Source organism: Dermacentor albipictus, chromosome 2 (assembly GCF_038994185.2).
Source record: "Dermacentor albipictus isolate Rhodes 1998 colony chromosome 2, USDA_Dalb.pri_finalv2, whole genome shotgun sequence".
Lineage (NCBI taxonomy): Eukaryota > Metazoa > Arthropoda > Arachnida > Ixodida > Ixodidae > Dermacentor > Dermacentor albipictus.
The window spans coordinates 202,397,199-202,413,727 of NC_091822.1; the positions used below are offsets into that span (position 1 = coordinate 202,397,199).

At 46.1% G+C, this 16,529-nt stretch overlaps 1 protein-coding gene across 3 annotated transcripts in view; it reads left to right on the forward strand.

Moving 5' to 3' along the window:
- mTor (serine/threonine-protein kinase Tor) overlaps positions 1 to 16,529 on the forward strand; it is a 504,957-nt gene that overhangs the window by 484,742 nt on the left and 3,686 nt on the right. For all 3 annotated transcript variants that reach the window (XM_065435416.1, XM_065435418.1, XM_065435417.2), the window contains 2 exons: positions 1,270 to 1,344; positions 12,559 to 12,636. In XM_065435416.1, coding sequence (XP_065291488.1) covers positions 1,270 to 1,344; positions 12,559 to 12,636 — 153 coding nt within the window. The remainder of the gene's footprint in view (positions 1 to 1,269; positions 1,345 to 12,558; positions 12,637 to 16,529) is intronic.

The following is a 16,529-nucleotide window of genomic DNA, read 5'->3' on the forward strand; positions in this document are numbered from 1 at the left end:
TCAAAGCTATTGACGTTTCAGGGAAAGAGTATGGCTGCTCGATCTTGTGCAGTAAGCTAGACCCATATTTGACTAGGCTTACATATGAGAGCACTGCTACTTTAGTGTGTTGACATGTAGTCGCACAGTATTATTTAATATTTTGTCAGCTTAACCAGACTCTTGACTGGTTAACATCCCTGCCTTCCTTATATCCCTCTCTCACTCTGTCTCTCGTCAGCTTTTTTCATTGTAAAAATATCACACAAGACTGAGGTTGCTCTAAACACTGTTATCGGTCTTGATATGCTCCACAACTTATGTATTGACGCATTAGCAATTGGGTAATGTAACTAAAAGTTAGCTAACTACACTTCAATAATTATTTGTGCAAATTTAACAAGGTACTCCCTACTAGCATGAACAATGCCCATCAATATACAGTGATTGCCATTTGTACCTACCCTTCTATTGTTTTTAAATTCTAGGCAACATTTAGTTGAGACAGCTGGTGCATATATGATATGCATGTAGTAAGCTCCAGAATATCTCTGGCCAGTCAGCTCATCTAGAATGATTGAAGGCAACCAATTAATAAACAGCTGATTCTGTTCAATGAGAATTTACTGTGCTAGTTACCAGCTGCTAAGGTGACAGAGACATGGACTGGTTTTGCCACCTGTTGGCAACTGGAGAAAGGGTGGAGAGCTGCAGTGCCAGGAGGATTACGGCATGATTAAGGCGGTTGATTTGAAAATGCTGGTTCATCTTTTCTCTCTCCCTTTTTTTCTTCATTTTTTTTTAATGCTCAGGACATGACTGCTCCTTGACTTAATACTCAATTTGGTGCATAAAAAGTTAGCAGATGAAACAATATTTTGAAATCAACCGCCTTGTCAAAGGAGCAATCCTCCCAGCACCGCTGCTGTCCGCACTTTTCCAACAGGTGGGCGACATTAGTCTGTGCCTGTGCTTCCATGGCCTCAACAACTTATCCGATGGTGAGGGTGCAGAAGGCAACTTGCATTTTTTTCTTTCTTGACTGACCAGACATGTAAAACTAAACATACCAAGTGGTACACAATGATCCACACCTTAAAATGCAGTATCGCTGCGAGCCAAAGTAAAGCAGCAGTAAGTGCACAATGTTTAAAGTTTTAAAAATTAAAGCAGTCATCGTTATACATCAGTCGCTGTGGGTTCGCATTTCAGATAGATCTCTCTTGCCAAACACTTTCTGTGGAATTTACTTTGCCACTCAATGGTAACAATGCTTATATTTTGTTTCAGATATCCTAGAAGCAGTGGACATTGGCTCCCAGCCAACTGCAAAGAAAGCAGTTGATGCCATTTCTGGAATCGGTGGTAAGGATGCATATTGGTCAAAGCAGATATGTAAACATTGTCGAAACATGACAAGAGATTTCAGAGAAATCTGTGTCAATAATGAGCTAGCATATAAAGGCAACTTTCAGTTAATTCATTATAAATAAAAGTCTTGGCCATATGCTAAAAACTAGTTTGTGTTCAAAGGTGCTGCTCAGTTAAAGGGGCCCAAAGTACTTTTCTAGCTAATCACAGAATGGCCTCACTATTAAAGGGTGTCACCCTACAAATCTCCTTCCACAAATTTTTTTCAAATCCTTCAGTACAGCGGAGTTGAGCGACTCTCTCCTTTCGTCTCCGCTAGCGTGGTAAAAGCTACACAGGGGATGGGGCAAGGCTCTGCCCAAGAGTTGAGCATTTCACCAGCGAGAGGGTTTGTAGTGCAACCAATGCAGCCTTGGCATCTACCGTATAAAACGGAATATAGGTCAATGGCTGACCTTGACATGACCAGACGAGAGCTCACAATGTGCTAGTGACTGCTACTATATGACTAAGGGTGACTTTAGCTGTTCTTTTGTGGGAAAAGATTTCGACCTATATTCCAGTTTATACGGTACTCTAGCAGCACGCCACTGTTATCTCAGTGGCCACGAAGCTATGCACAGCTGTCATGTGCAGATGGGCAATGCAAAAAAATGAATGCTTTTTTAGTCTTTTCGAGATTGCAGTTATATTTTTTTTTCATTTATTTACCTAAAAATTAACAATAATAGTATTGCTGAGAATGTTCTTGCAATAACGAAATCAGCCAATAGGTGTTGGTGGGCTTTGCTGCTTGATATGACAGGATTGTGAAGGCGAGAGCAAGCAATTTTTCACTTTTTGACACAAGATTGTAAATTTTTTGCTGCATGCAGTGCAATAATACAGTAGAACCTCATTGATATGATCCCATTGCGTACGATTTCCTAGTGCCAATGTTCATGATCGAGAATACAAAAAAAAGGGACCCAATATTTTTACCATTATTTTTTGCTGGTTTGTATGTTATCAGAAAACACAGATCATTCGGCACCAGCATTCAGTATGTAGACAAACTGTGATTATATGTTGTGTTTTCCAGCCACTAGATCCCATGTAAACAAGAAAAGGTGTGGGGTGCGCGACATTGAGAACAGTAGCTACCCGCTGTAGAAGCAGCCCTGCAGTACTTGCCCACTCATCTCACGTGAAAACGCCAACACGCACTCAATTTCCCATTCCAATACCAGCAGAGCTCCTCCTGTGTTGTCGCACGCCACATTCACAGCCATTGCCGCCAGCTCTACTGCAATGAGCATCTTCACCTATCTGTTTCACAACATTTGGTGTACTGCGGTTGGAAGCGTACTGCATACTTTTAATAGGTGATAACCAAAATGCAGTGCCACTTCCTGTTGCAGGCATTGCGAAGTGAGTGCAATCTTTCGCTCTGGTGGCATTGTAGGCATCGTATTCCGGCATCGCCCACCAGCTCGATTTTGTTCTGGTTTAGAACACTATGCAGTAGAACAACAATATGCATCTCATGCCACAACAATTTTTGCCGAGTGAGCACGACAAAACTTCCCACCAAAAGCCAAAACGCTCCACTCAAAGAAGCTGCTGGCCCAGGCTGAATTCGAGGAGTGCAAATGTAAGCTTGCCGAAGCCACAAAAACGACGTCAGAATATGCGTCTCAATTCTCACCTGCTCGGCGCCACAACACACATCTTGGGCCGCTTCAGCCCCACCAAGTTGGTGCATGTCTGCTTCTCATGCTACTGGTACATGGTACTGGTGAACATTTCACGATTCTTGCAATTTTTCACATTATGTAGTGTGGGGTTCTCCTCCCGTACTCTTGGGACAAAGGACCGACAACACAGTACTGCAAACAATCACAAGGGCATTTATTTCACCTTTCATAGATCAATGCCTGCTAGCCGAGTTGCTATCCACAAAATATGCCGATGGGCGCGCGACAAATCTAGAAGTCCGACTTACCGCGACCGCATAGCGAGCGAATATGTTCGCCCCATGCTGGATCCCAACGCCTGGTCCTTCGCGTGTACAGTCACGCGAACGGTGGCGCGTTCGAAGGTGGCCACGCGAGGCGGTCTCGCAGAAGCATGGGTCGCCGCGCGCGCGGAACGGCCACGCGGTTCGCCGACCCGCTGGGAAAGAGGCAGTCTGTCCTCCGCTGCGTCCCCAAGTAACCCTGCCGTGAGGCGGCGTTAGCATCGCAACACTCGCGCCATCACTCGCACTGCGCCCCAACCACATCGACCGCCGCGGGCATCACGCAGGCCAAGCGGCGAAGCCGGATTACAGGAGACGCGCTATGCGGGAAAAACATCAGGGGACGCGCGAGACTCGCGCATCCCCACAGTAGATGTCAACTACAGTTGAGCCTGCCGCATTCTTTAGTGATACAGTGCAGTCCACTTATAACCATATCGAGAAAGACGAAAAATATAATCGTTATAACCGATGATCGCTATATCTGGACTGCAGTTATTAAAAAATAACTTTAAAAAATAAAAAACGCGGAACGTACCTTTGCAGCTCTGAACTCGAATTCGCTACTTGCTCTAAAGAATAGATGATGTAGAAAGTAGGCTGTGAAAAACAAACTTTATTTCTAGCACCAATGACCGTGTCAAGGGTTAAGCACACCGAAATAGTGTGAAATCTGCACTTGCTTTTGCAGCAGCTTCAGCTTCACAACCGCGGTGTGCATGGATTCCAGCGGCTGCGCGAACACTGGCGGCAATCCTTTAGCATGCACAAAATCAATTAAGGAGTCGATCGACGACAGTGCACTTTGCGTGCTCAAAGTCAGGGTCAAGGAGCTACTGTCAATCTCGTCACTGTCGCTGCTGCCGTCGCCACCGTTGCACAACTTTGCCGTCTGACGAGACAGCAGATCTTCGGCGATTGCCTCGTCGGTGACCTCATCACAGAACGAGGCAGCACTGTCTGCAGTCAAAAACTCCTCCTTCAACGCACCACCTGTGTCACCAGTAGGAACGAGCTCCCAGAGCCCGGTTATGTCAGCAGCTTCCACCGTGTTGGTCTCAGTGGGTTGGGGAAGTTCGTCCTTGCGCACAAAGCCCGCCTTTTTGAAGCAATTGGTGATGAACCAATGGTAAAGTGCCTCCTCAACACCGGCGTACAAAGGGTCTCTAACCCTTTTCCGCTGATCGGCATGGCCGCTGATAGCTCCTGCCTTCACAATCGCGGTGCTCCCGGTTTTCAAGATGGTTGATATCGTTAACTGGGTGAGCTCATACTGCTTCACAAGGGCGCTCACCTTGAAGCCGTGAGAGTCCTGCAAAATATCCATCTTCGTGTCATGCGACACAGCTTTGCGCTTTGTTGGCGCCATCTACGAACTGGGAATTAAACCGTTAGTTGCACGCTGCCTCGGTGCCGTCAGCCTGCTATCGCGCGAGAGAGAGACGCGAGACATAGAGAAAGATACGCAGGACGGGCGCCACTGTGCCGCTTTGCTTGTCGCTTTTTTTTTCTTTCTCTCTCTTTCGGAGCGACTGTAGCCCCGTTTACATGAATGCGACAGTGGCGCATCGCATTTCCAAGCGCATTTGGGAAAGGCGATGCAACACCGTTTACATGTAGCACCTTAACTCTCGCGAGAACGTAGCACCACATGGTGTCGTATAAGGCAAGTGCAACCTACTTCCGGTGTAACTGATTTCTGGTAGTAGGCCAAGTGCACGTTGGTGGTTGAGTGCCGAGAAATAGACAGTTTTAGTTTAGTGTACGCTATACACTATAGTGTAGCGGACACAAAGCCACGCACATGTTTTGCAGCTTTAGTCGGCCAGCGAGATCTTCGGATCTCAGAGGCCATATGCCGTCGTTGTGGCTATTTTTCGACTCTAGCGATAGGTAGCGCTGACATCTCGAACGTTTCTTTCGTTAGGCTTCGACTCGTTCGAAATGAAGAGCGATCTCGAAAACACCACAAGGGTATCCATAATACTCTGTCGTCGAAGTGGCCTGAGACTAAGCGAAAGCCGTTTACACAATCATTTGCTGAGAACGACGTGCGTTTTACAAAAGCAACGCCAAATTCAATTCGAAGCGGGCAGCCGGGACCGCCGCCATGTTGATGGCTAATTCCTTCCCATCATTCCTAATGCGACGATCCTGTGTTTACATGCTCCGAAAGAGTCGACTCGCGCCCGTTAATCTACCCTCGCCTGGCGCATTAATGCGATGCGCCTTCCTAGCGCATTACTGCTGTTTACATGAATGTGATGCACTAGAAATGCGATGCGATGTGACCTTGTCGCATTCATGTAAACGCGGCTTGTGGCCGACACGCATGAAGCAGCTAGCGCCATCTTGTGGCGCGCTGCGCCTACTCAGGTACTCTCCGGTGCGCGGTCGGGGTGGGATGTGCTGTGCGGTAATGGCGGCAGATACGAACTTACGGAGGTAAACATCGCTTCGTCTCGACATCGTTCGTTTCAGGGAACTAAGCAATGCAAATGTTACGATTATTTGGCATGGAAAACGCCGTCCAGACCCCAAAATTTTGATCGTTATATTCTATATGCGGTGAATAACCCATCGTTATAAATGTTTTTTTCCCCATAGACCTAATGCATAAAATGACACTTTCATGTTGACCCATCGTTATAACCTATATATCGTTATATGTGGTATCATTATAAGTGGACTGCACTGTATTGGAGTGTTCGTTTTACTGGTTGGTATGGTTTCTCTCGCATTTTTTCCGAGAACATATGAACAAAGTCCTACTGTATTTAGCTTAGATGTTCACAGGAGCCTCTTCGACAGATTGGGAACATTTTCTCTAGTTCAAAAAGGCCCCCTTAACCTGTACGCTAGCCAGATCTGGCACTGGTGCTAAACAGTTGGGTTTCTAAGCATGTTTCTTTGCATAAAAGTGGTGATAGCCAAAACTTGTTCCACAATCAGCTGCTTTGCTTCCATTGACAATTTGTCACTATTTTGTCATTGTCACTATATTAACTTTGCTAATTTTGGTATTTTTGTATTACCAGGAATGTTCAAGCAGTGAACTTTTCTAGTCAAATTTAAGAAAATTTAAGATCAATATTAACAAAAAAACTGACATGAAATATTGACTCGAATCCCCAAATATTTGTCAATTTTGACAAGAGTGGCAGAAAAAGGTAATACGGCAGCTATACAGGAAGCAAAGCTTGCTTTTGTTATTCAATATATGGAATGCTACTGCTGTCTGTGCAAGTCAACAGCTTGTGAATAAGAAACCAGCAAAAGGCTATTTTTTGTGGCATGGTATGACAATGACAGAAATTAAATGAAGGAAATAACAGTGACTAAATGCATGTGGAGAGTTTGGTTCTTTGTGTGCTGAAATGTGCAAACACATGTGCAAACTTAAAGTGTCTGCTGGTGTGATTCACTGATGGAACTAGGCATGCTGCCATAAATGCATTGCTTAGCTAAGTGTTGCTACAGTGGTGGGGGTCTACCTAAGAAGCAAGGCCTAGTTTCTTAGATAAATTTACAGACAGTTTAAAAGTGAAGCATAAACAGATGAGTAATACTTGTTGGGGGGCTAGTTGGTGCATGTTTTCAGAAGAGGGTTATAGCGCCGAAAAAACACAACACACAGCAAGCGAGACGGGACAGGCGCAACTTCCAACTGTTTATTCACTGCATATGCAAATGAATATAAGGACAAATAAAGATGGGTAGCAAGAACCACACATGCGCACGAGGTTTTTACAAAAAGCAGATAAAGATAGGTGAGGTACACACGTATCTCACGCCCGTGTATCTAAAAAAGCAGTTTCATTCTTATAAATGGAGATAGATGGGGCGCTAACACAATCACTACAGTTTCTTTCAATGTAGTAGGCCTCCAACAGTTCACGGGCTGTCTGGTCCTTACTTTTGTTTAAAACCTTTGCTTCTTTCAGCCTTGCCACACACTTAATCTTCCTTTCTTCTCCGCAGTCTTTACAATGATGCGGCAGATGAGAACCAGTGCCATTTTTTTAAATCCCGATTATGTTCCGCTAATCGGTCGTTAATACAACGGCCTGTTTGTCCGATGTACTTCTTTCCACATGTGAGAAGTATCTGATATACGACTCCCACAGCACATTTATCAAGCAGAGCTGCATGTCTCTTTTTACAGTCAGTTTTGTTTACCTTGTTGGGATCAGTTTTAACGCTCAAGCCAGCCAGTTTCTTTGGGGCGGAAAAAACCACAGGAACCTTATATTTTGTCGCTACATGCTTCAAATTATGCGCTACCTTATGGGTGTACAGGATGACAACAGGTCTAATTTTGCTTTTGGGGACGACATCTTGGTCACCCTTCTTTGTACTTTTTTTTTTCCAATTTTTCAGCAAGGCTTCAGCTACTCCTGTTAAGATCGAGGTTGGAAAGCCTGCTTTTTCCAACTTCCGAATCTGGGTGTGAAAGCTTTCCTCTGCCTTATGGCAACAAGATTTCTTCAGCGACGCTTCCAGGCACATCTGAGCAATGGCACGCCTTACTGTCTTTGAATGGGAGGAATCATAGGGCATTAGTTCCTTTTGTGCACGAGGGCGATACATCCAGCAAAAGCTTTGGTCATTAAGGGTGATGTCAATGTCTAAAAACTGCAATCTGTTGCCTTGGGCAAGCTCATGAGTGAAGTCCAAACCTTGTCCAAGTAGTACAAAACCAGATAAAACTTCTTCCACTATTTGTGGGTAAGATGAGAAAACCTGTTTCTTTAAAATAATTAAAAAATCGTCAACATATCTAAGAGTTTTCAGCACTTTGGCTTCGTCGAAAGTATCCGCCAGTGACCTGTCCATCTGCGCGAGAAAAATGCTACATAGCACTGGAGCGACGCAGGAACCAATGCAAATTCTTTTTTTCTGAACAAACAGCTGGTCTTCAAATAATACCACTGCGCAAGACAAGTAGTACTCTAACAATGCCAAGAAATTTGCAACAGAACACCGGCAGAGTTCTGGAAGGAAATCGCCCCATTCTTTTCAATGCACGACTGTACAGCGGCTAACAACACAGTCTGTGGGATAGAACAGAACAGATCAACAACGTTAATGGAAAACATATAACCTGAACACTTATTGTCATTCAAAAATTTAACAACATCAAGAGAGCTCCTGCAAGAAAATGGGTCTTTGACTTCTAACGCATGAAGTTGGCTTAGCAGGAAGCCACTAACATGGCTCTGCCAAGCCCCTCTTTCACTCACGATACATCTGAACGGAATTCGTTCCTTATGTGTTTTCGCCGTGAAAAACACGTGTAAGCTATTTCCTTTACAAAGCCGAATACCTTTAGCAATTCTGTCCAAGCCAATACTTTCACACAGAGAAACCACATTAGATTTCAGCTTTCCCAGATTAACCACATTCTTCCGGAAATTCCTGTGCACAGCTTCATGAGCCTTCTCGTTGAACATACCAGATGGAATGATGACAAATCCGCCTTGCTTGTCCGCTTGAGTGAGTCGCAGCTTCTGGTCGGCGAAGAACTTGACAACTCTTTTGGTGGTCGACTCATGTCTAGCTTCGTTGATGGGCGCGGTCCTGTTGAGGCTGTCCACGCCATCTAGCAAGCACCTTTCCTGGTCCTCTAGGTCAGGTTTACCGGCAATCCTTCGATTCAAGGAAAGTAGCTCATGCCCTGGAATCCTAGGCTCGATGCTGTACTTAGGGCCCTTCCTAAGGACGGCAACTACAGTAGAACCCCGCTGTTACGTTCCTCACTGCTGCGTTTTCCCGGCTGTTACGTCGCTTTCGTCCGGTCCCGGCATAGCTCCCATAGGATCCAATGTATTGGGTACCCCGCTGTTACGTTGTAGCTGTGAAAACGTTCCCGCATGTTACGTCGCAACCTGGCACCCCGAACCCGGCCGGGCAATGCGTGCCAACCGCCATTTTGACGAGTCTTGGCCAGGCTTGGCTACGGAATTGGCTACAAGACCATGGCCTCCGATATCACCCCCCTTGCACGCGCGTGGGTAATCTCAGAGGCCATAAAAAGCCGCACGCGAGTTGGAGAGATTGCCACTAGATGGCCACTGCCTCGTCAGCCGAAGCGAGTAAAACCCGCGGGCCCGCAGCAATCCAGTCTTTCTTGTTTATGCGGTTCAACCCATCCGAGTCGTCCGTGTCCATCCGTCAACAGCTACGCTGCCTATGCTTCGTCAGGCCTCGCTAATCCAGTCTTTCTTGTTTGTGCGGTTCAACCCATCCGAGTCGTCCGTGTCCTCCCGTCAACACCTACGCTGCCTACGCCTCGTCGGGCCACGCTGACACCGCGAGCGATTTGTCGTCCTTTGATGGCGTCGCGCAAGCGCAAGGCGCTTACCCTCGAGGAAAAGCTGGATGTCCTCAACGCAGTCAACAGGCAGCCAGCGCGGAAAAGAGTCGACATCGCCAAGGATCTTGGTCTGCCACTCTCGACGCTTAACAGCATCGTCTCGAAGCGTGCCGAGATACAAGGGAATGCCGCGCTCTTTTGCCCGAAAGCTAAGCAGGCTCGTGGCGCCAAGTATGGAAACCTCGACGAGTCGCTTCTTACTTGGTTTAAACAAGCTCGCGCTGCCGGTGTTAACTTCGACGGCAACATTTTGCACGAGAAGGCGATGGAAATAGCCGACCGACTGGGCATCAGTGACTTTGCCGCGTCAAATGGCTGGATCGACCGTTTCCGGAAAAGGCACGGCATCGCGTATAAGACGGTATCCGGGGAAGCAGCAAGCGTAAACGTGGAAACAGTCGACGATTGGAAGGCCACACTATCTGCCATAATTGAGGGGTATGAGGTTCGTGACATATACAATGCCGACGAAACGGGTCTTTTCTTTCGGGTGCAGCCATCCAAGTTGTTAAGCCTGAAGGGCGAAGCATGCCACGGAGGCAAATGCAGCAAAGAGCGATTGACGGTGCTCCTTTGCTGCAACATGGATGGCTCGGACAAGCTGTAGCCATGGGTAATCGGAAAATACCGAAACCCACGGTGCTTGAAGAACATTCACCTGCTGCCATTCGCCTGCTGCCAGCAACAGTCGTGCATGGATGACGGGTTCTTTGTTCGGAGAATTTTTTCGTTACTTCGACAACAAGATGGGCTCCCAGTGCAGGAGTGTTGTCCTTTTTCTGGACAATTGTGCTGCCCACCCGAAAGACCCGTCGTTTCTTCGGAACGTTAAGCTTGTTTTTTTTCCTCCAAACACTACAAGCCACTTGCAGCCGTTGTATGCCGGCGTCATAAAGAACTTGAAGCAGTCGTACAGGACGTCCATCGTAAAGCGCTGTCTGGCGCGTATTGATCGCGGTCAGCAGCCTACGGTCTTTTCGATACTGGACGCTATGCACTACGTCGCTTCAGCGTGGACTGCAGTGAGCGCGTCAACTGCACAGCGCTGCTTCGCGCGGTGTGGCTTTCGCATGGACGGCGGAGAGGAAACTTGCCACGGAAGCTGAAGAGACGGAAGCAGCCTCTCATGATCAAGAGCTGAGTGAAGCTTTGAATGCGCTGGGTGTCACGGGAGTCACGTATGACGACTACGTCGCCGTGGATGCTGCTGTCATGACATCTGAGTGTCGGAGTATCGCCGAGATCGTTGCAGACTCGGTCACGAGTGAAGCCTCAGACTGTGGTGACGACGAGGAGCACGAGCCGCATGATTCCGGGGAGTTGGCGGACCCGAGCTTTGGAGAAGCCGTCACGGCTCTGGACCTCCTTCGTAGGTACGTCGCACCTCAAAGCGACGCTGAGAGCAATGCAGCTTTCCAGGCCATCGAGAAACGCGTTGTGTTCCACCGAGCGGAAAAAACGGCAATCGACCATTCTCGATTTTTTTTAAGACCTAAGCTCACTTGATGTCGAAACAAATTGTTTCAAGGCAAAGCTGCACTGTTTTCATTAATTTTCGGACCTTTCCTCACTGTTGCGTTTTCCCGGCTGTTACATTTTTTTTTTCGCGGTCCGGTGAAAAACGTATAAACGGGGTTCCACTGTACATCATCCGAAATACTAGTACCCCCCAGAACCCTGAGCGCCATGCTGCTGTCTTGGTTTCTTCTTTTAACGCATTTTGATAATACCGGCAATGTCTTTTTCCACATGAATTCACTAGTTTGGGCGACGAGCCGCCTGAAGGACTGAAGTTTCACACTTGCAGTGTTCGCAGAGTTCTGGGAAAAACATATCCATTGCAGCCAATCGTACAGAAGACGTACCTGACGCCACAGTTCCGCGCGTAAAATTCGGCATATGACTGTAACAAGAGACATGCAGCTCTGCTTGTTAAATGTGCTGTGGGAGTCGTATATCAGATACTTCTCACATGTGGAAAGAAGTACATCGGACAAACCGGCCGTTGTGGTAACGACCGATTAGCGGAACATAATTGGGATTTAAAAAATGGCACTGGTTCTCATCTGCCACATCATTGTAAAGCCTGCGGAGAAGAAAGGAAGATTAAGTGTGTGGCAAGGCTGAAAGAAGCAAAGGTTTTAAACAAAAGTAAGGACCAGACAGCCCGTGAACTGTTGGAGGCCTACTACATTGAAAGAAACTGTAGTGATTGTGTTAGCGCCCCATCTATCTCCATTTATAAGAATGAAACTGCTTTTTTAGATACACGGGCGTGAGATACGTGTGTACCTCACCTATCTTTATCTGCTTTTTGTAAAAACCTCGTGCGCATCTGTGGTTCGTGCTACCCATCTTTATTTGTCCTTATATTCATTCGCATATGCGGTGAATAAACAGTTGGAAGTTGCGCCTGTCTCATATCGCTTGCTGTGTGTTGTGTTTTTTCGGCGCTATAACCCTCTTCTATAAACTGATGACTGCAAGATATTGATGAAGCAATTTGCTGCTGCACATGCTTTCTCAGCATTTCATATTTGTACGCGGAACCGTGCAGGACAATTGAAATGTACGCCTCTGCTACTGTACTGCAGTGAAGAACTGTGCATGTTGGTGCGCAGTTGGTGCGCAGTACAAGAGGTAAATGATAATGCTACTATATTCAGCTTCAACAAATATTGAAAAATATCAATTTTCTTTATTGAATGTAATCAAATAAAGAACATTACACTCAATTTGGGTTCGGATATTCACATATTCAGACACCTTCGAATCATACTTTTTTGCGTCAAATAATGCAACCTTTACCTTCACTGTTCATTTGTTTTCCCAGATGGTGAAGCTGGCCAGCCAGAGGCCCTGAACAAGAAGGCTTTGGCCATCATCAACAGGGTGCGAGATAAGCTCACAGGTATGCACGGAGTTTTTTCCTTGCCTTATTTTTGGTTTCATTAACCAAAGCATTTCTGCTGCAGCTAATACTAGGTAACATTAATTGGCACAAAAATATCCTGTCTGTTTTATGCAAAATACATTTAAAGTCAATTTGAGCAGGCAGGCAGGCAAGTGACACAAGGCAATGAAGACATGATGGCTATAAACATCAGCAGGAAGCTTCATCTTAACCGGGGTATCTGAGGAATGCAGGAGTGTTCTTATTAGGCAACCACAGCACAAATGTGGACAAAATCTATTATGCTTGCAAGAATAGGCTGCAAAGCTTTTCTTTTTTTGACTGAAGAAGTTGTAATACTGGAAGTTTTTGAAATGTCTTGTTTACATCTCTGCACTTTGCAACAATTATAGATACAGTGAACTCTCATTAAGACGAACTCGGTTAAGCTGAATTCTCGCATATACCGAATAACATGCGAACGCTTATTTGGTTTTCCATAGACTTGAAGCAAAACAATCCGCTTAGGACGAACCACCTCAGACATTCTCTTTGGTTAAAATGAACGTTTCGAGTGACAACCACTGCTACCGATCCTAGAGGCTAGGGTGCCTCGATGTGCCGTGCCTAAGGGCAGCACGTCGTGGCACCCCACTGGAGGCCTGCAGGGCACATTGCCCGTGGACATATACGAAAATGAGAAGAGGAAACAAAAAAGAGAGTCGCATTTCACTTCGCCCTAAAGGCAAAGCATTGATTGCAATAGCAGATAGATAGCTATATAAAGTTGGATAGTAGTTTTATTGGTCGTATAAACTTGTAAACATTTGCTTACTAACTAAGTTAACAAGCATGGTGTCAGTGTGCACAAGCAGACATGAACACATCACACTCAATGACCATGGATGCTCGCTGTCAAAACGCTGGCGTGAGGAATCGCGGCAGCAGCAGCGAGAGAAGTGACCTTCGCGCTGTCTATCGCTTCAACATAAACTGAGTGGCGAGAATACAGCGCAAGCAAAGCTACAAGCCATCGACCCACCTAGACTGAGCCGCCAAAGCAGATCGCATTCAACATAAAGCCCACACGACTGCGCGCCGCTGTAGTACAGCACACCCCCTCTCTCCCCTCCCTGGTGTCATGCGCGCAACGAAAGACGGTGCACTCCCCTTTCCCCTTTCCTCCATGATGGTGAGCTGCCACCGTCGGCTCACTGTCGCACACTTTCACTCGCACACACAGTGTACGGCGTGCGAGGACTCTGTTATCATGAGACAAACTCGGTATGTCCATTTCGCAAATGAAACCTGTAGCAACAGCTAAAGGAAGTCAACCCAGCACTTCTCTGCCTACCTTCCTCCTCCACGATGCTTCACCTTGTTTCGCCTTCCCCACTTCGCTTAACGTCACCTAGAATTTCCTCTAGGTTGCATTGCTTTGCGGTGAACTCAGCTCGCTCCTTCGTACTTTTGCTAACACGAAGCCTGCACCGATGACCTGCGAGGCGGCAGATGCCTGCTTTAACTCTCTAGTGAACCTTTTCCAGCAGCACGAAGGACAGAAGGATTTTTAAGCTCATTAGGCGAGTTGACATGGTTTGTGGCTGCTCGCCAATTTGCACAGGAACACCAAACATCCATCACAGACGATGCAATCAAGCAGGATTACCACTTCAAAACAGTTTTCTATTAAGTTCAGCTAAAGAAATGCTTTTTATATCATTTTTTTTCCCCTGTTTTAAGTCAACTTCATTTACCATTTTGAAGTAAGATATTTGGATGTATCTGGTAATGTTGCCAATTGTTGTTCTGATTAGACAAACGTCTGATAAGACGAACAAACGTTTATGGTTTCTTTAAATTTGTCTTAAAGAGAGTTTACTGTACTCATACAGACCCTTTTTGTGGAGTAATATGCTCCAGAGGAAATGAGATAGCACTTTCGGTGGCACACTTCATGTTGCCTCATCCAAAAGCGCACCAATGCAAAACCATTACTGCTTTCTATCCTGGGGCCGTATTCTGAAAGGTTCGCCTCCTGCAATAGTTTCACTGCTGCAATAGTCACGTTCAGTAAATCAAGTGACTGCTTATTTGTGATGTCAGGATGCACTACCAGCACGTGCTCTCAAATGCTTCATATCGCATGAGAGAGCGCACCATGCAAGTGCAGATCGGCTCGGGTGTATTGTTTTCGAGTGTAGTGGCCACAGTACGGGTTCTATGCACCGACTACAGTTGGGTGCAGCCGCTTTAGGTAAATTGAAAAAGGAAGTGTGAGATGTTTTAGTTTAAATGAACCAACAATTACTGCCGCAAAACAAAGTGCATAAAATGCCACTCTCTTATCCCTGCTACACTCCACCACCAACCGAACACCAAAAGACGTGTGCATTTATTCAATATATGTCGAGAGCACTTACCGACACCATGACATTAAAGGGACGTAGGCCGGAACTACTAGATGGTGCTGTTTATTTTCCGGTTTCTTTAAAGCAGCTAATCAGCGCGCCATTGGCGGAGGCGTGGCCAAGGCGATAGTTTCGTGGAAGGCAAACGTTTCAGAATACGGGCCCTGCTTCTGTGCAATCAGCTGTCAGAAATGCAACTGGGGGATCGCTAATGCATTTCTCTCCATTCATGCTGTAAAACATAGAACGGCAGAGGGAAGACGTGTGCAGTAGCTGGCTGCAAAAATAGTGACAGAAATATTAAGAAATGGAATGAATCTCTGTGACCAAATTCAGGGACTGCTGCCTGTTTTCCCGACCCTTCGCGATGCACTGCTTTCCTCGAGAATTAAGTAGTTCACTCATCTGCCAGCGTTGTATCTCTAACCTTTAAAGAAAGCACCTCAGCAAGAGTATCACTGATTACACATTGGTCAAGGGTGTGGTGCCACCTCCTGACATAGTAAGTTTCTCATTGTGCATGAGCGTATCTGTCTGTGTATAGCACATCCACCACAACTCACTCTCCAGCTCGTGCCAACTCTGTCATTCCCGTTTCAAGAATAAGTGAATGGGTGCACTCTTTTGAATAAAGTGCTGAAGCATGGGTGATGGACTAAACTGACAGCGCACGAATGTTCAAAGCTGAACACTTTGCGACGGTCCACAGAGTAAGTGAGTGACGATTAATAACATGTCTTCTGGGGGAACGCTCTGCATAAGGCTAGGGCTAAATGCAAGTTCCGGATCTAACAACACAGAGTCGTTCCGTAGTACTCCCCAAGCCGCAGCACGTGTAATTGCAGCTACATTGGGTTCAGGCGAATAAGGCAACCTGCGGCATCAACTCTAACAATGTTTATTGCTGCAAGCAATAAGCAACACATGTAAACGGAAAGTCTACTTGGAAATAGTTAATAAATAGGCTTGCCTCGTTGCACGTGATAGTCAGGCAACAAGGTCACTTACGGGTTGCAGCTAGTATCCCTGAGTTCATCGTTCAGGTTCCAAGTTAGGGGTGCCAGAGAGGGAGTGTCCCCTTCCTGGTAATGCTCTTTTATACCTTTTTACCTTTGCAAGAGGAATGTCCTTTTTGCGCATTGAATGCCTTTTCTTTTCCTGTGAGTCAGGAAAAGGTGGTGGGGGCACAGAGGGATGCAAGCTTCTCTTTTTCCAAAGGCACTCTATGAAACTTCTGGTGCGTGCATCACGTGCCAGTTTCTCATATTATTCCCTTGCGACTGCTAGTGCTTTGAGATGATTCATTTTAAACAGCAGTGTCTCCGGGACCGGTTCACATTTTTTATCACATGGATACCTACAAAGTGTGTGAGGTCTGCCTATAATGTCACATTAATATGGACATCTCTCGTGACACGTCAAGATAATGAAAAAAGTGCAAGCGGTCAAAATGTGAATCTGTGGAGCTAATGTACCTTTACTTTGGGCCCCAAGAGTTCA